The sequence below is a fragment of the Pterocles gutturalis genome, unplaced genomic scaffold, assembly GCF_000699245.1.
Source record: "Pterocles gutturalis isolate BGI_N339 unplaced genomic scaffold, ASM69924v1 scaffold493, whole genome shotgun sequence".
In the NCBI taxonomy this organism is placed as follows: domain Eukaryota; kingdom Metazoa; phylum Chordata; class Aves; order Pterocliformes; family Pteroclidae; genus Pterocles; species Pterocles gutturalis.
Window position 1 is genome coordinate 58,103 of NW_010125128.1, and position 25,242 is coordinate 83,344.

The 25,242-nt window shown below is 42.1% G+C and overlaps 1 protein-coding gene across 1 annotated transcript in view; it reads right to left on the reverse strand.

The window, feature by feature from the left end:
• The window catches only part of RASAL2 (RAS protein activator like 2), a 96,817-nt gene that overhangs the window by 18,778 nt on the left and 52,797 nt on the right, over window positions 1-25,242 (reverse strand). The window contains exons 4-8 of the mRNA XM_010078426.1: window positions 18,434-18,543; window positions 8,481-8,634; window positions 6,871-6,969; window positions 5,484-6,038; window positions 2,917-3,061 (exon numbers count right to left, since the gene is read on the reverse strand). Of these exons, the coding sequence (XP_010076728.1) occupies window positions 2,917-3,061; window positions 5,484-6,038; window positions 6,871-6,969; window positions 8,481-8,634; window positions 18,434-18,543 (1,063 nt within the window). The remainder of the gene's footprint in view (window positions 1-2,916; window positions 3,062-5,483; window positions 6,039-6,870; window positions 6,970-8,480; window positions 8,635-18,433; window positions 18,544-25,242) is intronic.

Sequence of the window (25,242 nt, forward strand, 5' to 3'; positions counted from 1 at the left end):
CTTTGTATTCCAATTGTATTACCCACAATCATCCGCAGTCTTAGAAATGAAGCTGTGCTATTTGTCTTCATAATTTCCCCAGGAAATGCGCTTGACAGTGCTATTTATTTTTATTATTTCTAAATTTACCATTTTTTAATTGTAAAAAGTGTCACCGTTCTCTTGAATGAGAGTAATACTCAAGTGCTAATTAGACACTCCTAATTCTCTCAACCCTTTACCAACACTCTGTAACATTTTTATAGCCTGCACCTTTCAAAATCCTTCGTATTTCTGTCACCCTTATCGTGCGGCATCACAACAGAAACTGGACACATTCAAAACCAGACGACGGTTCCTCTGTTTGACATATTGGAGTAAAATACTTACTAGTTCTCCTCCTATATTATACTAGCACACCAAGTGATTTTTAAACTGTTTTTGTTCACTAGGAAAAACTCTTTATTCATTCATTTAATGATTCAGTATCTTTTAGGTTCATCTCCTCAGATGATCTTGCTGGCTCCGCCACAAGGCTTGTTTGTGCAAAAGGGTTTTGGTTTTTTGTCTTTGTTTTCATAAAAACCCTTAAACACCTCCCAGCCCCCCTCCCCGAATCTCAAGTCAGCAGTGTTCTTTCAAGCAAAGCAGGCAGCATGTTTTCTTAAGCTTTTTTTTCCTGTTGGGGGCCAAAAAAAATTCTGCTGAGGACAAAGATAACTTATTTGCAAAACTCTCAGTATCACTTCCGTTGAGCCAATTCTCTTTTAACTGTTGCTTACTGGCTATTTTTTTTTCCTTAAACATATTTGAAATTTACTCTTTGTGGTCCACGAGAACGTGCCTTAATCGTATATTAAGATGCTCTTACAGATGTATTTAACAGCTAACACCAAGCGTAATGTTGTTAATCCTTTCAAAGAACACAGCATCTGAGCAAAATGACATTTAAAACTTGACAAAGAATTAGATGGGGATATTGTCAGAAGCAATCTTGCCCCGAGCTACAGACAAGCTGGATGACCTTAGGGGGATTTTCTGTCTCTCATGTCTGTGATTTACAATCTTATCACTCAGCACCAATGCTCTAAATGATGTATTAGAAGTCATTAATTTTAAAATATTTTTATGCAATTACTGCACATTAAGGGGCTTGCAGTCAAGTGCAATATACTGGTCCCACAGCTGATCGTTCAGTCTGCTGAGAAAGCACAGTACAAAGTAATGCTGCTCATTTCTCCATACCAGGCGAGAGCCTAGGGCTGCGACTTGTGCTCAGCAGTTCCGCCCATGAGAATGAGATTACCAGAACAGGCTCATTACACTTAAGAAATGGCCAAAACACATATAATCACAGACCTGACTATACCGACCCCTGGAGCACTAATTTAGCCAACTATCTCCTTGATGACTTGCCAGCGTCTGGGATTGCTGAGGACAAGAGAGACTGCTGGGAAGGAAAGTTGCCTTTTTTTTTTTTTTTGTGAAAGGATGTGGTGTGGGACTTGGCTTTGGCCTGGTCTTGTTTCTCTTGTATCAATTTCCAAAGCTTTCTTCATCTAAGAAACAACAGGGGGATGGGTGGCTCATTGCGCAATCTTGGGTAAAACATTGTGTGGAGTTGGTGAAAGCTAACTGTAGAGAGGCTGCGAGTTTCTTTGGAAGAGAGCACACATGTTTTTGGTCCTCTTTACTGCAATTTTAGTTGCTTGGACAGTAATTCCCAAGGCAGTGGCTTATGACTAGAGCAGAACCTTTTGGTGGGGAGGGGACAATACCACAGTTATCAGAATCCACTGGCAGGTAACTGTGGACATCAAAACCTCATGGGTGGAACGGAGTAGGACATCGCAGGTTGGCCAGGCAGTTTCAATGAGGTGGTGAATAAAGAGCACTTTGGATAAACACAGGCAGGAGGCTCCCTGGACAGTCTGCATCTCAATCTCCTGCCCCATGCTGCTCAGTAGCCCTGCAGCCCCACTCCCTCCGGCTGAGTTTGTCTAAGGATGTTTGTTGGGGCAAGGCATCAGTTTAAAAGGTTAACACAAATGTTTATGAATTAAATGTTCTGTGGCAAAAGCAAGGGCTGAGCAAGTCCAAGGGTCACTCTGGAACGTGCCAGTGTTACCAATAGCTGCAGCTGAAGCATCTGGAAATTATTTTTCCTCTACTACTTGCACTCCACTCAAGCACTATGGTGGGCATCTCACACTTAACTCGTTAACACCACAGCTAACATTTGCTGTTAACTACAACAGCACGTGGAAGAGGCTGACTGGAGACGCCCCAGCAATATGTACTTGTGGACAAGAACTTTGGTTGTCAACCAGACAGCCCTGAGTGCATCTAACCCCCTAGGAGCTGGCACTTCAGCCTAAAGTGAGTGCAGGAGCTTCTTTAGCACAAAAGATTAATGAAATATATGCTTCATATTTGTAACCCTTTCTGTAATTTCCTCCTAATTGTATCACATATGACAACACCAGATTCACTCCTGACACCACAACACAAGGTAAACTTTGTGTCAAAATCCCTTTTTTAAGCCTGGGCATATATCAGACGGAACAATTACCGTTGCCCACAAATCAACTGTGGTATTATACCGCTTCATCACAGCCAGAGACACAAAAGGTTACCCAGAAAAACATACTGTGGTGGCACAAACTTTAAGAGGGACTCAGCTATATCAAGTCAACTTTGCCTTTCCTTGGGTGCTACTCCCACAGGCACTAAAGAGCATCTTCCTCAGTGTGGAGGAAGGGCATCAAGAGGAAGACAGGTTATATTTTGCTGTCTGGATACTAGATATCTGGGCTCAATGCTGAGGCAGTTCCTTCCCATCACACACTCCTAGGTGCACGAGGCTTTGGTCACGTTGCAGACAGTTCAGGGTTAGCCCTTGCAATGCAAACAGGTGGCAGAGAGGCACTTCCTTACCTAGTGCATCGTGAAGGTACTTCTGCCCTACCAACTTCAGGTACTCCTCAATAGCTTTGGTAGCAAGCGTGTTCTCCCTGAAGATCAAGACATCATGCTCCCCACAACGATCTACCTCAGACATCACCAAATCCGTCAAGAAGTCCTGAAGAAAAAGGTCAAATGGCAAGAGGTTATTTTAACCAGACTCAGTCATGCCAGTCTAACTGCAGAAGCCAAGAAGGAAGGATAAACAGAGAAACCAGAGGATTACTGAAATAATTGCCCAGCGTGGGACAAGGCGTGAAGATGCTACATGTAGCACGGACCAAGGAAATAGCTAGGGCTCCTCTTGGATTTATTGTATTTATAAATGTTCTAGATCACAAATTATAAAGGGAAAAGCAAACGTCTCTAAAATAAAACCTTTACAGCCAAGCTTGTGTTTCAGTTTAGAACCTGAACAGAAACCCTTGCCAGTTTGTTTATCAGTGGGTTTGTCTGCTGAAAGAAAGGGTAGTATTACATTTATCTTTTAATACTGAATATGACATAAAAACTTGGATTTAAAAAACCAAGATGGAAGTTAGGCACAAATTCTTACAGCTTTGAAATTTAAATGAGAAGAATGGCTTATATCAATTCAATTCACAAACCAAAAGTGGTTCAGGATTTGGGGAAAAAAGTTAACATATGTGCTGTGGACCTATACGGCTTAACTTGAACTATATTCAAATGTCCAGGCAGGAACTATCAGCAAGGCTTGATACAGTGAATAAACTCTTAATATAGGGTCTAATTCTACAGTAATACTTATTTCCTGAAATGATAACTTTATGTGAGTCAAGGACACTCAGCATTTCACAAGAAATACTCAGTATTTTGCAAGATCCAATTTCAGACACTGTAAAGTTCTCCAGGAGAAGAAGCATATTTCTCCCCCTTTCTTTTTTTCAACTGTTCCAAAAAAACCCAAACCAAAACAAAAAAAACCCACCACCAAAAAAACTAACAAAAACCCCCAAAACAAAACAAAAAAAACCCCCACAACCCCCCCCCCCAAAAAAAAAAAAGCAAAAACGCCACCTTGAATTAGGGCCAAGGGGTAACTGTGACTTGCTGGTTCTGCTGCAAACGGCAACAGGCTCTGAACAGTTCAAAGAGTGCTGTAGTAAGGCTTCATAACCCTATTAACTAAAGAACCCTATCAACTGATGCCCTACTAGCATATGAGTGTAAAATATGCAGAAAAAATTATATCTCATAGAATCGTAGATCAAAAATATATTTAGTACTCTTGGTTTTCAATCCATTATTGTTATTTCTTCACAGCAAAATCTGAGAATTATTTTCTTCTGGCGCAAACTGCAAACATCCAGATGCTTCACCACCACCATAGTGTGACCTGGAAATGTTCTCTCTTTGCAGCTTTAGGTTACGGCAGCCTAAGCTGCTCCATGCTTTCAGTAAACAGCGGTTCAAACACTCAGGCACTAGGAAGGCAGAGTTATAACACTAGTTCATCTACCTGTCGCAGCTTGCACTGCTTTCCAGCAGGATCTCAACACAACCCTTCAAGAGCTATCCCAGCTACCAGCTTCTCTTGATCAGACAAACAACTTGGTAAGGAATTAAATTCTATCACACGCTGTCACAGAGCTCCAGCCTTTCAGAGACATCCATCGGGGGAGAACAGCAGAGTGCCATATGATTACACAAACATAAAAGGGTCTTTTCAGAGCAGTTAAACTAGACACTGCTTGTGGCCATCCTTCCACATCTCCAACCCTCTCACTTGTGCCTGGTCATGTTTAACTCGCTCTAGGTAGCGTTACTGGAAGAAGCAGGCTACAGCTCGGTACCACCCACTTGGCAGGCAGCATCCAGATAAATCAATGCTTGTTAATGCTGCTCAGAATTTCCGGAGGCCTACAAGATATTCTCCCACGATCTATTTGAAGCAACTGAGGCTCACTCCAATTGCTGCCTCATAGAGAACCATCAGGGTGCACCCAGAAGTCCTAATAACATCCTTGGGGCAGGTGGGATCACCATTAACCGAGTCTAGATTCTCTAAAAGGCTGTTCAAACACTGACCACATCAATGTTAGCATTGATTAGCTGACTTAGCACTGAATCAACAACGCCACACTGCTGCCTGTTGTATCAGAGACTTATTTATAGAAGCAATTCTCTGGTTTACTAATCTCCTGCTTACTCATCTCTTATCCTGTATCATGATTTTAGAAACATAGAAAAAGCTCCTAAACACTCAAATGCAGGCCCTCGCTTTTCAGAATAACATGAAGTTATATAGTCCTCTTGCTTATGCTTTTATACAGCACCTTTAATCTTTGTATCAACTCCTAATCACTGGTGGTATTGTACTTATCTACCTGCCTTCCTGGCAGATGCAATTGCCCAAGTCTTTTCAAATACTTAAGACCCTTTTGTCAGCCTTACCCCATCAGGCACCTTCTGCTGTTACTTATGGTCACACCAGCCCAAGCTTCCTACCTTCTAGCTGAAAAGATATCACCTATGAGAAGTGAGAAGCAGCCGTTCTGACAGGAGCTGCCTGGTCTTACCTTAGCTCTCCCAGTGCTCTGAAGAATGTGCACCAAAGCACAAGCCATCTCTTCCTTATTCCTCACGCTGATCACAGGTTCCAGCACAGAGCACAGCATAGTGTAGTTGCTGGTAACAAACTCTGCAAATTCTTTGTATTGCTCCATGGGCAAGATGGTGATGGTCTGATAACGGGACTTTATCCGAATGGAAGGTCCCCCTGTTTTCCCTTTGTTGGGTGTAGGTGTGCTGACTGGGTACCATTTTTCCACAAACTGGCGACCGGTTACACTGGCCATGGGAATGTTGACCAGGCCGACATAATTGTTCTTGTCCTTTTTCTTCTTCTTCTCCACATCCTTGTAGATGTGAACTGTGATGCTGTGAAGAGGAGGGAGACCGTAGAACTCAAAGTGCTCTCCCCAGAAAATGTTGTCCGCTTTTGTTTTGCTGGTGGTGCGGGCAAAGAGAGTGTCATCAAGGCACAGTTCACAGAAGTATTTCTTCTTAGGGGCCAGGTCCTTTGCCTCAATGATCCAGAGACGGAGCACATTTTCCGCTCGACGGCAGTTGTCCTGTGCAGAAGAAAGAGCTCAGCTTTGATTCAGAATCCCTAAAAATTAAGTATTTTGTCTTCTAAAGCAGCAGCAAAGGGCTGCCTTTTGTGTCCAAGGCAGGGACAAAATCAGAATTCAGAAACAGAATCTCTACAAAGCTGATATTTTCTAAAGTAGAGGCAAACAGCTGTCTTTTGTATGTCAAAGATGGGGACTAGAACATTTTTCTTCTCAAAAAGTTGTATCTGAAATGGTTTAGAAAACAAACACTCTGCAAAGAAGCCCCTCAAAAGCCGCTAGATTGCCATGGCACACTGCATTGCTTACTCTTGTGAATAACTCCAAGAGCACTGCTAGCCTGTCCCTCGAAGCTGGTATGCCAGCTATGCAGGTGACTTATCAGATATTTCCAGCTGATCAATAACTTGACCCCTCTTCTCACTCTGGCTCAAACTCTTTTTTTTTTTTTTTCCTCCTTTTTCTTCTTCCTTTTTCTTCCCCAAACTGTGCCCCCACAGTAAAACATGAAACCTACGAAGCCATGTCCCATCCTTCCGAGGTGCATGGTATCAGAAATCTAGCCTGAAACACCATAGGCAGGCACCGGGGCAGGGATCAGGAAGCATGCTGACATGTATTTATTCATTAGAGGTTTGACCTACTGCACTCACTAGAACAGGACACAGCGGCTTTTGATACACTGACTTCTCCCCAGACTAAATTAATTGCGCATGCATCTGTGCGAAGCCCTGGTACACTGGACTAAAATCCAATCATGCCAACACTGGACTAAAATCCAATCATGCCACCTCCATTTCCCTGGTAATCTTATTTCTGCAGTTTCTATTACCTTATTTGGCTGCACTGTTCTGCGTAGGTTTTCCATCCACTTGTCCCTCTCTGCTGCAGAGGAACAGCTGAAGCATTTACTGCCACTGGAGTAGGTTACCTGGAACATATAAATGACAGGCTAAGTTCAGGCAAGCCCAGGAGACATGTGAGAGGCTGCAAAAAGCAAAAAAGAAGATAAGTAATGCTTGAGCAACAAAGTAAATATGAAAAAAGGCAGAAAAACAATATGGGAACCCAGAAGGCAGAGAGGTTAAAACGCCCACAAAATGTAGAATAAAAAAAAGTCAGTTCAAATGAATATGAAACTACAGAAACATACAAGGAGCACCAGAGACTTCTCTTAAAGACTTTTAAACAAGGCTTTTGTCAACCTGTTAATTTATTTTTCTTAAAACACTTGCTAATGGATCCGTAGCTATTAAATGTTTGCCCTTTTCCCTGCAGATGATTTGGTTTCTAACAGTGTAAAGACAGACAGAACTAACAATGTATTAATATCAGGCAAAACACATGGGAAATGGTGTCTTCAGGAAATACAAAATATTTCCAAGAGTCCATACATACAGCAACAGTCTAAAACAAGCCGAAGGAATTGTGCTCTGATCCGGCCCTGACCCTCGATGCCATACACAACTCTGCTTTCACGTGGGAGGGAACCACCGTCGTTTCTTTCACTTGTATGTGGCCTGACAAGCTTCATTTACTCTTTCCATTCATTTGTGCACACAATTAAAAAGCACTTTGAGGCAAGAGCCTCACAGCTATGTTGTTGCCAGTTTTTTTCACTCAACTTCTCAAACCTAAGCAAGCTGGAAAGCACTTCCAACTAGGAGAATGAGACTGAAGCGAACAGGAACGGTTCCTGGATAAATCCCAAGGGAGAAGGGCCTGATATGCCGGTTTTCTGCCAGAGCAGTTTTCCAGGTTGTAAACAGATCTTTGTTCCAGAAGTTTAGACACATCTGACTAATCCTGCCGAAGACAGACTGTCACCCGCCCCTGCGACGACAGATTATTATGGCCTCAGACACATCCAAACAGCCCACATGAATACGCTGTTGGTCCTGCAAGGCGCTTCCAAAACACGTGCCGCAGCCTGTGCTGAAACAGCAAGAGGATCTTTGCAACACACTCCATCATGCAATGGACACGTCTGCAGCTACTGAAGCTTCTCCTTCAGCAATCGGTGAACAGGCTGAGCTAATGGAAGGGTGCTCTCACTGGAAATCACACTTCTCAGTTTGGTATACTTTCTAAATTTAAATTTAGGTGAATTTGGAGAGGATGAATACACAGCTTACGAACAATAGTATTTTTAAACCATGTATTTGCATGCAAACTACAAATGCTTAGATATTTATCAAATTAAGACTTTTCAATTAGAAGACACAGTAATTGAAAAATATTTCTCTCCGTTGAGTGATTGATGCCATTAGCCTCAAGGACTTCAGAAATCGCATGCTGGTTAGACAGCCCCCACCCAAACCTCAGTATAGCAAGCGGCTGCCAATCTGTTCTCCAATTACAAAGTCACAGAACAGCACACTGCACGAGTTCAGACCAACCAACAGCATATAATCGGCTGTGTGTTTGGAGAGCGTTCTTTACCTCAAAGCAGAAGTCTTGTCCAAGGATACTGCTGTGAAGTGGTTTGACAAAGACTTTTTCTTCTGACCCAAGATCCAGGGCCTCCACGGCGCTGCCTGGGCTCAGTAAAGACTCATGGGAACGGGACTCTTTCAGCTTCGGCAATCCACGTGACCTGTAGGAGATCAAGGGGGAAAGGAAACATTATTTTTCTCACAACTACCAAGAGAGTTGGCAAGATCCCAAAAAAAGCTGCCACTTGGTGTTTATTCAGAACAACTTCTACAATTAGTCTGTAAAACTTATAAAAATAACATTAAGCCAGTAATTCCAGACTCCTAAAGAAACATCCAGCTATGCCAGCCCAGGAAGTCCATTCCCACCAACCTAGAAATTGTACCTGCTGAGCCATCAGTGAAAGAACAGCAGCAAACCAAAAAGTTCAGAACGTAACTGCTGAGATTTAAAGAAAACTCACAGACAGGTTTGGTTATATTACTGGAAATATTTACTATCTAGACTACCAGAATAACATTGTGTGTCACCAGCAAAAAGCACACCAATTTCTAAATCTCTAAACCAATGCAGAATGACGGCTACTCTCACTAGAGCAGACAATCCTCCTGCAAGACACTTGATTTTTCTCAATATACAAAGACTTTACACTGAAGTAAAAGATGCAAATTATTTCCCACTTCACAATGCTCAAATCTGTTACCTACTATTTAAATTTTGCATTTTCTTCTTCAGCTGCTTCTTCCAGTTTTAACAGTTTCCAAATGTTCCATTCTCTTTTAATTTCCCCTCACTGACACATACCATTTCTGTTTTTGAATTGGCCTGTAAATCCCAGGGCTCTACCAGAGCTGGCCTCTCCCAAATTCACAGTACCTTTTTATCAATGCAGTCTTCTCTTTGTCCCCACCAGTTCTTGAATACTTCTCAAAGACATATCCCTCCCTCCAATATGCTGTAGCGTTTTGTAACCAACAGCAGCATCACAAAATGTTCTCTAACACTTTCTGTATTCTCCCAGTTTGATTTAATGTGACATTTGTGCGCAGTAGGGAGCTCTGCTGCCAAACAGCCCTGTAAAATGTCCTCAATTTATAGGTGACACTGGCTTCACCCGTGTTCCTTCTTCTTCCGAATAAAGCTTCTGCAATGAAGTTATATCATACTCTAGGCACGACTAGCATTTCTACTTCAAACAACAAACACAATGTGCACACACATCTTGTTCTTCCTCTCGCTGGAACTCAGTCAAAGCCTTCACGGAAGACCAACAAGGAGGAAGAGCACCGAGCCCCAGCTTAGCAGAAAAGGAGCTGTTTACCCAGCAAGTCTAGATTTTGTTAAGATATTGAAGCTTGTGCTGGTCCCTGTGCCTGCTCAGGGGTCCGTGACAGTACGTATGTCCAGAAATATGGCTGCACATCCAGCAAGTGTGACTGAGCACAAAGAACAGATGCGAAAGTGGAAAGGTATCAGTTGTCTATACATTACGCAGAGAAAAGCAATGCTCTGCAATCACGCTTTCTCACCTGTGTTTGTCCTCAGAGTATTTCCTCTTTTATTCAATTCCCAGTACCAAGGCTCAGTATCAAAAGGAAAATGTTTAAAAAAATTTATTTATGGAGGAGTGAAAAGCACAGCTACCTCAAACAGCTTCCTTAATTTTTAAAAATAGGTAGCTTTATATGCTTCCCTCTCATAGCTTATACAAAAAAATCCTCATATTTTGCAACCTTAACAAAATCTAACACCTCCTACCCTTGAGCAATCCTACAGGGAAACAAAAGGGAAAAAACCAAACATTTGGAAAAGGCATCTTCAGTACTTCTAAGGCTGCTTAACAAAAACTTGGGTATCTCAAAGGACACATAAAGCAACAAGCAGAGTTCATCCGACTGCTCTTTTGTACAAAATGAAATGCTGAAGATATTCTAGTAGATTAATGTACGATAAGATTTATTAAACAGTAAGGGAGAACTTTGTTCCCATTTAATATATTGAATGACCTAAGTGCAGGCAGCCAAAGCCTTTCATCAGAGGGATATTACAAAGACACTGATTTCAAATGCAAAACAGCAGCACTGGTACAAGTGCGTTGGCTGCACTGGGCATGCTTTGTTCTAACAGGTTACAGCCGCAGCTGTACCAACGCAAACCTAAAACCTCAGCCATGTATAATTGAACACTTGCTGCAGTTAAGGTAGGGCAAGTCTAAAATAAACACACCACAATACACCACTTCAATATCATCTCTGCAAAATCCCCTCTAATTTCTCCTCTCAAGAAAGCACTGCTGAGGTCACTTGGCTTCTGTCCCTATCCCAAACTCTCAGCAATTCCAGTCCTAAAAGTACTTTGGTGCATGATGCAGGGGAGCTGGCTGAGAGCCTGCAGCCAACTCCTGCCTTAGCTCCTTGCAAGAGAAGGAAAGCGTAGAGTGGTCACAAAGAGAAGGAAGAGGAGGAAAAAAGAGAAATTACTAAATAAAGGAGAAAGAAAAGAGATTTCACAAATCCAAGTTAAGTGGAGGCTGCACTTGGAGTAAGACAAATCAAGCACACCTACATCAAACAATTGTACAGCCACTTAGCAGTGCATCCCCAAATCATAGCGGTGCCACATGTCACAGCCCTTCTTTTCAAACTCCGTTCTCTGGGCTACATCCCAACAATAAATCCTGCTGGGAGAAGAAGAAAGGCACAAAAATCCAGGAGGAGTTCTTCCTCAAGCCTTAGGTTACAAGTTTCAGATGAGCATCACGCCAGGCAGATATGCTGGGGGTAAGAAGAAAAGTCACAGCCGCACCGGTACAGAAATCTCTCTCCTCATCGGCTGTGCTCCCACCCGGCCCCGCAGGTGACACGAAGAGGCTCTCGGGTGCATGTTGCCATGGTGCAGCCTCCTGTAAGGAGATTAGGGGGGGCCGGCAGCCGGGAGAGGCAGCAAGCGCAGGGAGGCTGCTCCGCAGATGTGGCTAAGGTGACCTTTACCGACAGAAGTCCCTCCTCTTCCTTTCCTACAAGGAGTTTAATGAGACCTGGACAGTTAAAGACAGCAGGAGGGAGCGAGGCATCCTCCAAGAATGCCTCTGAACAGCCTTTTGCACTGGGTGAGGGCAATTGTACTCCATGCCCCCGCATCCCATCTTGCAAGCTAAATCTTTCAGTAGCATCTATTCTGCTTCATTGATTAGCTGTGAACACTTTGTTTTGCTGCAGATCAGCTGGAGCGCGGGCAGTTTTGTTGACTCAGGGTCCTGGGGCAGAGGAACTTCTCTGTTCGAGCAATCCCTTGAAGCTTCCATATTTAAAGCAGCTCAATAAACTAAGTAGTTTGGAACTGGCACTTTATCTTCCGTAAGCACCACAGCAATGTCGTCAAGTTGTTGGTTAGATGCAACCACATGCATTTACCATCACAAATACACACATTTGTAAGCGCCACAGTGTATATATATTTCATCTATTGATAGATCTGCTAAACAAATCATTGACTTGTGCTTAAATCAGCAGCATCCCAATCAATACAGGCAATAATTACACAGAAATAATAGTTCTCTGACGCTTTATAGCCTCATCTGATATTCTGAAGCTGTAAGTAACAACGAAAGAAAAGCGCTTGATGGCTTTGCTTGTGCATAGATGCCACTAACTTACTTCCCAGTGTCCAGCAAAGGGGCTGGTTTAACAGGGTCTTTCCCGTATTCGGTAGGACGCTACTGATCAAAGGAGTATTGCCTGGAGTCTCTGTTAAGAGAGAGGTAATCCCAGAGAAGCAGATTACCGTAAACAGGAAGATCGCACATGCAAAAGGTGGGGGAAGGGTTGTTTGTACAAATCTGTTTCTGTTAAACAGCTCCATTAACACCACAAATCCTGTTTTAAATTACAATTAACCTCTGCTGATCAACTTTTTTCCTGCTTTTTCCACCTGCTACTGCACACAACAAAAAGATTGGAAGGACACAGGAGTTCAGAGCAAAGAGTTACCAAGAGAACAATTATTACCTAGGTATTCACAATTTCTTTCCAGTAGGAAAAGCAGGTGGAGGACAAGCATGTCGGAACATTTTAAAAACTTCTCACCTCTTTTCATGTGCTTTGGAGTACTGGTCTTCAAAGCTGCATCATTTCCTTCCAAATCAGATTCCAGCCAATGCCCCAAACCACTGACCTGGCAGCAGCATGCGACTGCTACTGAAAAAGATCTCTCCAACAACACCATCTTGCTGGGCCAACCCCAAGGCGACCTTCTCTTCTTGTACACCATAATTCAGTAATTTTCCACTACAGGAAGATGTCGGTTGTAAACTGGGAACTAGCAACCTCTGGCTTTCAGTGGCAGCCCATGGCACACAGCAGCCTATTAGCCCACTTCTATTATATTCTTACTGTCTATGAGGCATGTAGGATAAAGGGTTAAAATCCTAATTGCTTTGGTTATGAAGCTCTCCTGCTGGTTTTGACCTATTTAAAAGCCAACCTACAAAGCACAAAAGACTTTCAATTACCAAGCTTACCAGGGAGAGCACAATATTGCTTGGAAAACAAGCCTGTGGACATCAGTAAACAAAAAGGTAAAAAATAAATGTATAGAAACGAGCTACCAAGGAACAGAATCCCATAATTGCTTTCTTTTACCAACAAACTGGTGTGAAGGCAACGAATTCTGAAAAGAGTTTTTTGTTCACCCCAAGCACCCAGTTAAAGCCACATCTCCACTGGTCTTACGCGAAACTGTACGTCTGCATGCTTCAAATAATTCCAGCACAATACCCGTGTGTTTAGAGACACTCCCCGAGATCAGAAAGTCGAATTCAATACTTAGCCACTCGCAAAGCCACAGGAGAGAGCTTGGACTGTAATGCAGTAAACTTTCTGCTCAGCGTTGCTATTCGAAATCCCAGCCCTGCTGAAGCAGACCCTAACGTCGGCAACATCATCGGCAATACAGGTGCGCTCTACCAGTGCTGCAGCATCAGGTTTTCCCGTGCAAGTGTTCATTTTGTAGGCACCACACCCCCGCTTCGTTTTCCAAATGCCAATTAGCAGAACATCCTATTACCTGGTCAACACTTCTACAAGTCTAACCAGTTTTATTATTAATATTAGTTTCTGATTTAAAAAAAAAGAGTAACTTATTTAGATGCAAGTTCTACTCAGCTGCAATTAAATGCTGGCTTTTTCTGAGAATATTGCGTTAGCCTTCCACTGAGATTCTCGTCTTTTTTGCAAGGCCCTACCCAAAGCCTCATTGTTTGAATCCTGGATTTGCAAAGCCCTTCCCCGCCTGCCTGCTCTCCCTACAGATCACAGCTTGTCTAACAGACACCTCACACGGTGCAGCCAAACAGGCTGCTAAATTTCACAGTGGTAGCGTTCTCCTCGCTCTATTGTAACCACTGTCTCTGCTATTAACGTTTCAAATTCTTTTGTTTTGCTGGACCAGAGGTGTTTAACCGATTCGGTTTCATTTCACTGCTACGCGATTTATAGGTGAATGCAATGTGGAGGAGCCCGGGGTTTGCAGAAAAGTATCAGCCATTAAGAAGAATGTTTTATAAAGGGGTCGAGTGAGCCTGCAGACAGGACAGAGCAGCCTAGCCCAAAGGTGAAGGTTTGTGACAATAGGCTTAACGTTGAGATCTTGTTCAGTTTTCATTGAAAAACAGAACAGCTGCATGAGGATTGAAACAACTGGTTGAAAGAAATACGTTCACCAGATCAGCAGTGAGACGCCTCTCCAGAAACACCCCACTCCTCCCCTTTCCCCGTACTCCAGTACGCAGATAGAAACAGATAGGCTGAATGAATACAAGCTCCGAGTGAGTCAAGCCTTAATAACTCGTTGTGTAACACAGATCTTTATCCTTACATCTAAATCAGGAGAAAAATCACCCACCTTTTTTTGAAAACCACGATTAAATTAGGATGAATGAATATGAAAAACACAGCAAGATCTGCTTCTATTATTCATATGATCTGTGCTATTTTCAGACCACAAAGAAACCAGGAGGGAAGAGCCAGAACTTACCGAAAGTAGAAAAAGCTGTCGTTAGAGCAACGATACCGTTTCACCACGAACCCCAGAGCCATGGCTACCCACTTCCCTGCAACCTGCCGGAGCCCATTCTGAGCAAGCACACAACGGATCCCGCACTCGACTACGACTATCTGATAATGCCATAAAATGACTTTTAGTAAAGCAGGAGGATTCCCACGTGGCAGTAAATCCCAACAGGGCAAAACCCTCCCAGCTGTCTGCAGAGCTTTATTGCAGTCGCTGAGACCATATGCAGCCAGTCTTAACCATCTTCGCTTCCTCACCATAAACAACACTGAGGCGAGAACAGTCGGTCCACTTGGAAACAGTCTCAAATTACTGGTTGCAAACTGAAAATATTAATTTGGTCTCTCCTTTCAAATGTAATTTTCCTCAAGTCTTTTCTCATGCCTTTTTACATGTTTTATATATTACTGACACTGAGAAAACATAAGAGACAAACGTGTGGGTTGAAGAGCTCCAAAAATGCAGTGGGAAAGAGGCTAGAAAAGCTGTGAAAGATGATACGGTAACATGGTGCCAGATAGCCTCATGGCGAGAGCTGCTGATGACCCGGCGAGATGCTGGCTGTACTGGCCACACATCTGAGGAGCTTCATCCACATCTGGCATGGGTCACAACCGAGCAGAGTCTTAGTGTTCTCATGCTAGTGCCTTGTGAAGACAAACCATGAGTTTTCAAGTAAAACAGACTGCCCAGCAAACAACCTGAACCCAGAGTAACAGAAGTGATTCAGGCTGAGACGTTGTGGATTCATACAGGACACCTGGATGCTGACCCACCATGGGCTCACTTCTGGAGGGGCACCCACTGAAACAAAGTTTAAAAGCCAGGAAAAGTAGGCTGGCCAATTGCTTTCTGCCGAAACAGAAAATCTGATTCCAAAAAAAAAAAATTAAAAAAATCTGCAACTTATCTCCATCACTCCTTCCTCTAGCATTCCTGAATCCTTTCTATTTTAAATCAACTCTGAACAGGCAGCGTCCATCCTTTGTCACCGTTCGGAATGGCATGCAGTGTTACAGTATCCCAAATCTTGATGTACACCATGATAACTAATCTCCTTACTCCAGAATTTTATAGGTATTTATCTATAAACATCTGTTTCTTAACAGGACCCAAACACCTCTAAAGCATGAAAAAAGCAACGTGACAGCAGCTTCTATTTCCTTCTAATCCTTGCAGGGTTTTAATTTATAAGCTATATGATACTTTCTCTGAAGGCAGGGCTCTTGTATTTGTCAGAGCAAGAAAAGGTAGATGTTATCTGCCAACCTGGCCCTGAAAACTTGTATAACACCATGACATCACCTAGCATCACCTGCTTAAAATGGGAAAGGACTGACTCACCGGGGTAGGACAGGAAGTTTTTACTGCAACAGATTGAGACCCATACAGAAAGCAGGGAGAGCAGAAGGTGAGAGAATGGCAATTCCCTCTCACGAATTCAGTCAGCTGCTATGTGTTATTTTCTTTCACACAAAAACAGTTGTCCCTGATTTGTCCCATTGGAAAAATCTGAAACAGCATCATAATTCTAAACACAAATCAATCTTTTTAGACTCCTCTTTCATTCAGCCCATCTCCTCCCCATATACTAATCTGTTCCTCATCTTCAGTGCTTCATTCCCACATGGTTTCCAAGTGGTTTTTCCTGCTATTCTACCCACCAATTGCATTTTTCAGGCACCCTTAGATACAGAGTGAAACATATGGGAAGGAAGGGAGAAATTATTGTCAAATTTAACTTTACAGTGGAACTGAATTTCCTTTATGGGTTTATTTATAAAATATCATTAGAAAATTATATCTCTAACCATAAACGTTCAAAGGTGGTATATTAAATTGGTGCACTGTCCGATTAGACAACAAACGCAAAAACAACTCCATTAAACCTTCAACCTTTCCAACAAAAGGTAGCTACAAGGTTGAGTAGTGCTGTTAAGTTCTTTTTGGAAAGAAAGCATATCAGCAATTCGTGACCCTCACCTTCAGCACAAGGCTTAAACCAGCTTGAGGTGAGGCTCATGCTTTTGACCAGCAATACTAATTTGTGCAAAGATTTATCTCCAAATAAACTCCAGCTCAGTTTGCTTTCCAGATAGCTTGGCTATTCTCAGGCGATCGCCCTTGCCTCCAAACTGTGCCCTCTGTTCACTTCAGCACACATACCTCTGAAAGGAGGAAGATCACATGGACCAGTTATCAAAAATGCTTCGTCCCATGGACTCTGCCACTGGAACTTCTCAGTTCCTTTGCTCCTGGATCCCCCTTTTTAAATCCATGCCAAGGAGACTTGAGAGGACTGAAAGAACAGACCAGCTAATGCCATCACCGCATGCACCATGCTTTGGAAGCCGTCAGAGAAAATCCATGTTTCATTCAAGTCCAGTTGGCAATTTGTGTCCATACGGGCAGGGAGTAGAAGGGGATTCGGTTTTAAAGTGAAGGTGGATTTGCTGTCTATAATATCATGGCTTAAACCAAAGTTGCAGGGACTAATTATAGCTAAATTTATTGGCTTTCCCAGAACAACAGCATTTCCCTTACACTGCAAAAGGAAGGTATTATCGGTCCACACTCACCATGAGTACCAAGTTAAGGAAAGACAAATACATTATTTACAGTAAAGAGATTTTTGCATTACAAAACTTCAAACAAAGCTGGTTACGAACAATAGGAAAAATAACAGGTACTTTATCACATGGTGACATTATTTAACATCCTTATGCTCACTGAGTTGCTTTTTATAGCCATATTACAACTCCCTGAAAATGGGAATTTATAACAAAACTTGACTCAAAACAGACTGGGTGGACATTACTATGACTACAGGAGCAACATCATCCACATCATTAGTCACATTTGGTAAGCAGCAGTCTTTTCTGTTACTCCTGAAGTTAACAAGACCTCTAACATCCAAAGGCTTGCTATCTCCGTGATTTTATGGTGCTGCCTTTTAGACAGAGAAGACAGCACCATTGATTGAAGGAGCACAGCATGACAGATACAACTAATGAATTCAACTCAGCTAAAGGAGAGGGGAAAATGCACTAAACAATGTAAAATCACAGAAGCCTGCCATGGCCTTAAGTACAAGGCAACCTGTTTTTCACTCAATCTAGTTCTCCCGCTGAGCTACTGCAGAATGAAACATTACTGTGTGTTACATGAAAACAATCAAGAGGCTTTACAAATAGTTAGGAAAAACTGTGTGTACGGGCTTTTGCTTGCCTCACATACAACCTATTCCCAGTCTGAATCACCAGCCAAAAACTAAATAAGCAAGAACGTACCAAATGGAGAACTAGGAGGGTCAGAAGTTACTGAGATTTCCAGTTTTCTAAAAAACAGACTGTTTGTTCATTGTAGTAACACTGCAGTAACTATACAATGGACTGACATTAGCAAGGATTCTTAATGTGCCTGAACTGCACTGTACGTCTCTGTGCTTTGCCAGCACTAGCTGAACTGATCTGCTTGCACCAGCATAATCCCTCATATCGGCCACCGCACTGCTCTGTGGGTAAGTATTGCATGCATCAAGGTAAGTTTCTCTAAAGCTGATCAATCCAATGGTTTTCTACCATGAAATTGAAAGTCCACAGCTTATTTGAAGCACATGCAGAAAAAGGTACTTGAGTCCAGATGCTTAACCTGAACTTCTCATCAGCTGTTAAGAGCAGTAAAAGTTATCAGTCCTGCATCAGTACTACATCATATAACAAATAACTTCCAACGTATTAGAGTCAGACCCAAACCCACCCATCTGCCAGTTTAACAGTAAATCCCCTTCCTTGCTCTATTTCTGTGAGTGCATGGACATGCTGCATGTAGATTCTACGGAGAGCCTCTGGATGAAGAGAGATTGTTTTGGGAGAAGCATTGAACCTTACCTGTCATCAGCATTGCGGAGAGATGGGAGACGGAAACTTGTGTTCCTGTCCAGCTTTGACTGACTCTTTGTCCTCTTGATAGACCCTTTCAGACGTTTACTGAAGAAGCCCTAAAATGAGAAGGTGCAGAAGTGAAACAGGGAAACTGATGCCTGCAATAAATCAATCAATGCACTGTCACAGAGTCCAAACTCAGCAGTGATTCCCGCTGACAACGATTGCAGAACGTGCTGTATTGGGATTCCTCTGAGCAGGAAGAAAGGCAGGGCTAGATTGTCAATGATAGTTCCAGTATGTGATAGCTTCAAATTGCAATAATTAGCACTACTCACATTACAGGTGCACTTCAATAAATTTCAGCTATTGTACAAGAGACCCAACACCCCACAATTATCATTTAATTAGGAGTAGTCTTAGATACCAGTATTTGTTCCTACCTCCACTTTACGTGTTTTTAATTCTTGGTCAGATTAAGAGTACAAGATATTTTATTATGAGCTTCTGTTGCACCCACAGTTACACCCAGGTTGTCCTTTCAATTTAGATATAGCAGGTAACTCTCACAATAATTTGTAATTTCAAAAGATTTCACATACTAGTGATTTCAGATACCAGTTCTGATATTGCTTTGAAGCAAAACTCAACTCAAAAATCTACCAATGATCTAAAAATACTAAATCTTCAAGTAATCTGTCTTCTGAACTAGAATTGTTCACCAAACAATCACAGACCAAAGACATGTTAGTTGGAAGGAACCTCTGGGGATCATCTAGCCTGTCTCCTGCTCGATGGGGGTGTACTGCCAGCACTAGGTCAGCCTGACTCTGAGTTTGCCTGGCTAAGTCTCGAAAACCTCTGGTGATGGAGATTTTACCACCCTCTCTGGGCAACTCAGTCCAGTGATGCATTACCCTTTCAGTGAGAAAAATTTTCCTTGCGTTCAACAAAAAACTCCCAAGCAGCAATCTGCAGGTGCTGCCTCATTATGGCATCTGCCACTATGGGGAAAAGTTTGGCTCCATCATCTTTGTAATTCCCCTCTCCATTGCAGTAGGCTGCCTTAGGCTTTTCTTTTACCACTCCTTCGGCTTTTCTTTCCCAGAAAAGCCTCTCCTGGTAGTTCTCTCCTTGCAGATATCATCAAGAGCTACTACTGTCTCACCAGTAGCGTAACATGAATACATCTGACCACTGATATGCAAAGGGGTGTGTGCATCTGTACGTGTGGGGGAATCATAGAAATATTTCAACACCTGCACATTTGTTTTTCTCCCATAGCCCTTTAAATTACTTCGAGCCTAACATGCATTTTAAATAAACCATATTGTGTCAAAATATTTCCAGGGCTTGCAGACATACATGCACATACATTCTTTGGCACGATCAAAGTAAATACAGAGCTTCTTAATCCAATAGGATTAAGCAACATTTTACTGGCCAAATCTGTTCTGCTCCTTCACAGAACAGCTGCACAGAGCCACTGTACCCTGCACATTGCTGTCAGGAGACTTACCAAACACACACGAGTGAAACCACGTTTGTTAAGAATATTATAAACTGGTTATAGGTTGGTAGAATTTGCTCAAAGTGAATGTTCTTTTGGTGTGGATTGAACCAGCGCATCTACAGCCTTACTTTAGTAAAGGTCTAATGACGGTGACAGCCAGCCGGGGCCAGCCCTGTTTTGCTAGAAGTTGAGTGCAGCTAATCTTGAACACATTCACAAGGCAAGCCTCCGCAAGCTGCGTCTGGGACAGGTGACAGATGTTGCCCACAGCTGCCTCCTGTAATACAGAAATCAGCAAACTGGAGACAAACAAGGTCTCCTGTTCTTTCCTACACAGAACACCAACAAAGCAAGAGTTTTTTATTGGCTCCAGGTGACTCAGCCAGGCTGAAGGATGTGACTTGTTCATCTCTCAGACTCAAAAGAATTAGGCCATCACAAGAAAAGATGACTTTATCCAGATCTAAACTTTTAGTCTGAAAAGTCTCACATCTCTCTCACTTCTTCAGGAAGAAAATGAGTTTTACCTACAATTGGACAGTGTGCTACATAATTTCATCTCGGCTCCCTTTCCCACAAAAGCTTGGACTAGGTGACCTTTTGAGATCCCTTCCAACCCGGGCTGCTCTATGATTCTACAGTATTCAAAGGAAAGGGCTATCACCCTCTTCTCATCAGTGGATGCCAGATTAATTGTAAGAAAAGAAGTTGCTTCCAAACAGCAAAGCCTGCATTTGGTCAGGTTCAGGACACACATTGCCTGCATCTCTAAACCAATTTTCCAGTCTCATATTTGCCTTTATCTTCCTATACTTTCAGCACTCCTTTTGAAACAAAATGCATCCTCTTCCCTTTAAACACGCACACCCTTCAACCCCCTTCTGCCTTTTCTCATTCTGTTATTCTTGGCTCTTTCACATTCAGTTTGTCCCTCTTCTTCTGGTGATATGTTACTGAAAGCCAACCCATACCCGATGCTGGCTGTAGGATCTTTCCAGCACATGCAGATTGTCCTCTCCCAAATTCTTGTGTAGGAAACAACCTGCTCACACACACCAGAGCCTGACACGTGCCTCTCCACGGGCAGCAGGGAGAAACTGGGATGCCCTGAGGGATGTTGCTGCAGGGGACAAAGGAAGAGGGCATCTGTTTCCTGCATCTGAAGGTAGTGCTACATTTAAGGCTGCCCTTCAATTTCTGAGGCTTGCCAGCCAGCAGGCTCCTCAGGGGCAAAAGCTGCTATATTCTGAAATAGGAAATAAAGTGGAAAAGAAAAGGCTTGATATCTAGATATTGCAAAACAACCCCCACAAATCTACATAGCAAACCGGGGGAAAAGGTACTGTGAAAAGGGAAGAAGTGTTTTTAGCTGCGTGTGCCACTCAAACCCTAACCATGTTCCTGCACTTTTCTTGGTCCTGGTATTGAAAAAGTGCCTTTGAAAAACCCCTGTAATCAATATATGCTCTTGGGCTTCTCTTGGGGCCACTGCTAGAATACAAGTAGAGGATGTACAGCGCTTTCAAAGGCACTTTCATATATTCTGACCTCTCAGCATAAAAGGTAACAAACCCAGCTACAGGGATTCAGATCTGGTGGACCCTGGCTTCATTCCAGTACCTCTCAGGCTACTCAAATTGCAAACACAAAATAACATGTTCTTCTCCCCTTAAGGGCAAATAAGACAAAGCTGACCCAACTCAGCAGGGGTCCAAAAGTATTTATATTGAATCATTCCAAATCCCACTCAGAGAGGGACCATGCATATTCATTGCTATGTGCATGCACAATTTTATATTGGCATTGCTTTAACATTAGTGAAACATGTTCTTGGTTTAATTGAACATAATCTATTCCCTAATGAAATAAATATGCTATCTGAGGTTGAAAAAGGCTATCCAGGGTTGACCATACAAAAAAATAATTATTGTAAGAACATAAGGATAAAAAGTATTCAAACAAAGAGTGTGCTCATTGGTCATCCTCAAAAAACCTTTACAATATTTACTCTCTGCACCTTGCTGGCAGTTCATGCAGGGCCAGTGCTTACAGATGGACAACCTGGGAGCAGCATGAACAATTCACACGTGCCAGAACTGAGCAGAGCTTTTTGACTTCCATTTGCCAAAGGAAATGCTTTGAAATACTGAATACAGATATAAAAAAGATGTAGTGATGAAAAATAAACTTCTATCTGCAACAATACCATCTAACTGAAAGTTTTTTTTTTTCTTTTTCCTTCTTTAGAGAAGAAATCCCTGCCAATGCTAATAACTGTAGCTTGTACCATTAAAATGGAAAAACCACCCTTAGTTCTTTTCTTACTGTCTAGGTACTTCACTTAAATACTTATTTCAACACAAAATACCCTGCTGTTTGGTTCTTATACCTAAATGCAACCAAGTGTCTCAGCTTTAAGAATCACCATGGAACATTTCTAAACACAGTGGGAATTTTACTGCTTAAACAAACACCCTCAGACAAAAAGATGTAAAATTATTACCCAAACTGCCAGAAATGATGAGATTATGTTCTTAATAAAAAAGTACAATATATTTGGTAGGATAAATAAGTGAGGATGCAATTTGAAAAGATCAGGACTGTGCAAATACAGTATTTTAAGAGGAGTCCAGTAAGAGAATAACTGTAGAAGAACTGTGCCTTAATCCCTCAAAATTTGATGGTCCAAACCTAATGGAACAAAGCTCAGTACGAATTCCCCTCAGAACCACAGGTTTAGAGGACCAGGGATGGAACAGAGGGGTGAGGAGGAGAGTACAAGCATGCACTCAACCAGGCATGTGGAATAGGTTCAGAGCAGGTTCATCATCTCAGCCAAAGGCATCAAACACTGGGGTAAGAAATACCAACGATACAACATCTAAAAATAATACAGTCCCGCTGAGATTTCTATTCGTCTCACTTGGAAGTTAAGCAACTCATCTCTCTCACTCTGCCAAGAAGAAATCGCCACAGGAGAAGTGATAAATTCAGCAGGCTTTTGGTAACTTCCCTCCATAGCTGCACGGGGAAGGTACAGAAACGCTGACCCCCAAGTATTTTAAACTCAGGGATGGTTCTTGTTCAGGGCAGCTTTGGCTTTGGGAAATGCTCACTCCATACCAAAGATGACAACTGTCTGCCTGTCCTTAGTCTCAGTAGAGCAGCGCATGAACTGCCCAACAAATTCAAAGACAGCTCAAGTACAAACTACTCAACTCTTTAACTATTGCTCCCCACAGACACGCTGATCTTTCACTTTGGAGAGAACAGCCCATGCATAATAAATAATGATTGTCTTTGTTGTTTTGAAAGTGAAAGGTTAATTCAGCCATGAACTAATAAAACTATATATAACACAAATTATCCATTGATAAAATGGATAGTGGAAGTAAAATGGATATTAGTGGAAGTTTCAAAGCACAAAAACCAGAGTAAAATGGGTGACAATAAAGATTCATCTTATACACAGAGCTGTGGTTTGCAGCACTGTTACCTACATTAGGTACTTCTGGGGACAAACACATTGCCTTTTGGAGGCTCGCAATGCATCTTGAACATCTCTAATTCTCAATGAGGAGCACTAATGCATTATTAATAACAGCAGGTGGGTAACTTCATTTACAGAGCGATGAGACTTGCTCTCTCTACAGGGAAGGATTGCGTGGGTACAAAGACAACGCTCAAGTGACTATGGACGACAGCAGAACTGCCTCCTAACTCCTGCGCGTTGTTACCATACAAAGCTTTTTACTTCTTAAGTTGCTCACAATCATCTATCAAGAAAACAAAAAATGTAGCCAAGTGAAAATGCTCTCCTGTGCCAGTACCATTGTAAAGCTCTGGGAAGCAAAGAAGCAGGGGAAGATAGCCAGGTTGTAAAATGGAAAGATGCAACTAGCAGGATATTCCAGAAATTAGGAGCAAACATGGTGAGTTTACTATCCAACAAAAAACAAATACAAAACCCCACAATATAACTGGCAAGGAGGGGAAGAAGTTCGCTTGTGAGCCCAGTAACACTCATTATTAAAATATTAGCAGTGACTACCTTTGAAAAGGCTCTCAGCCACTCACACAGCAGAAAAGCAGATGAAAACAACTATACAAACACCTTGGTGGCAATACAAAGAACAAGACAGTGACTTACAACAGTCAAATTCCACCATCAACTCATCCAAAAAGCCTGGCACTATGTTGCTGAAGAGGTGGTTTGTACACAGGCAGAGAACAATTAAAAAAACATATTTGAATGTCTAAACAAAGGATGGAGCACAATAAAAGTAAAGTGGTATTATGTAAATCTGCCTTAGCTCTCACACTAATGCACCGCTCTCTTCTGATCTTCTCATCTCAGCAAGAAAACTAGAACGAAAGTAAACTCCAGAAGTATAAACTGATTAAAGGCAGACAAGAGGGGGATTTACAAATGATATGTTTTAAAGACTGACTATTTATTTTAGAAACAAAAGTAAGAAGGGATTATAGATGCATAAAACAAATAGAATGGAAATTAACTAAGCTGCTCATGCTCCCTGTTATATAAGAAAACCAAGGGGCAATTTAACATGAGAGGCAGCTCATTTAACTGATTGTCAGGAGACCTTTTCTAATGCTATCTATAAATCAGCCCATAGAACTCTCTAACCCAAAATATTATACAGACAAATTTTTTTCAGCAAGATTAAAAAAGGATTATGTGTTTATATAAGGAAGAATAACATATGTAGCTGCATTAGTCAGATTTAAAAATAACAAGAGTGAGCAATTATCATGCTTCAGGACACAAGCTGATCAACAGCAAGGATCAGGAAGATATTTTTCCCCTGATGGGACAGCGCTGCAGATTTGGCCAGATATCAATTTCAACTTTCCAATGAAAAATTGTCTACTGCCACAGAAGTGATGCATAAGAGGATGAATAAGTTTAAGAACAGTAATAAGAAAATCAAGGAAATGGAGAGGATACCACAACAGGAATACATTGATAATACATCTCTTAATAAAATGTATCATAAGATTGCATGTACTCTGTGTGATATGGAGTCAAAAGTACTAAAGGAATCAAATTTCCAAGTCACCGGGAATCATACTTAAAAATTCATGAAGAAACAAGAGCTATCGGATAGCTGGGGAGAGCTACATCAGCTTTTCAGATCCCAGTTCAGCAAGGTGTTTAGCATGGACGGGACTGGGAGCAGAGCCTGGCTGCCTTCAGGGGAGCTGTCCCCATCAGGCACTAGGCATAAGAAAAGAGTGTCCTTCAAAGCCCTTATGCAGGAATGAAGGAATAAAGGTCAGA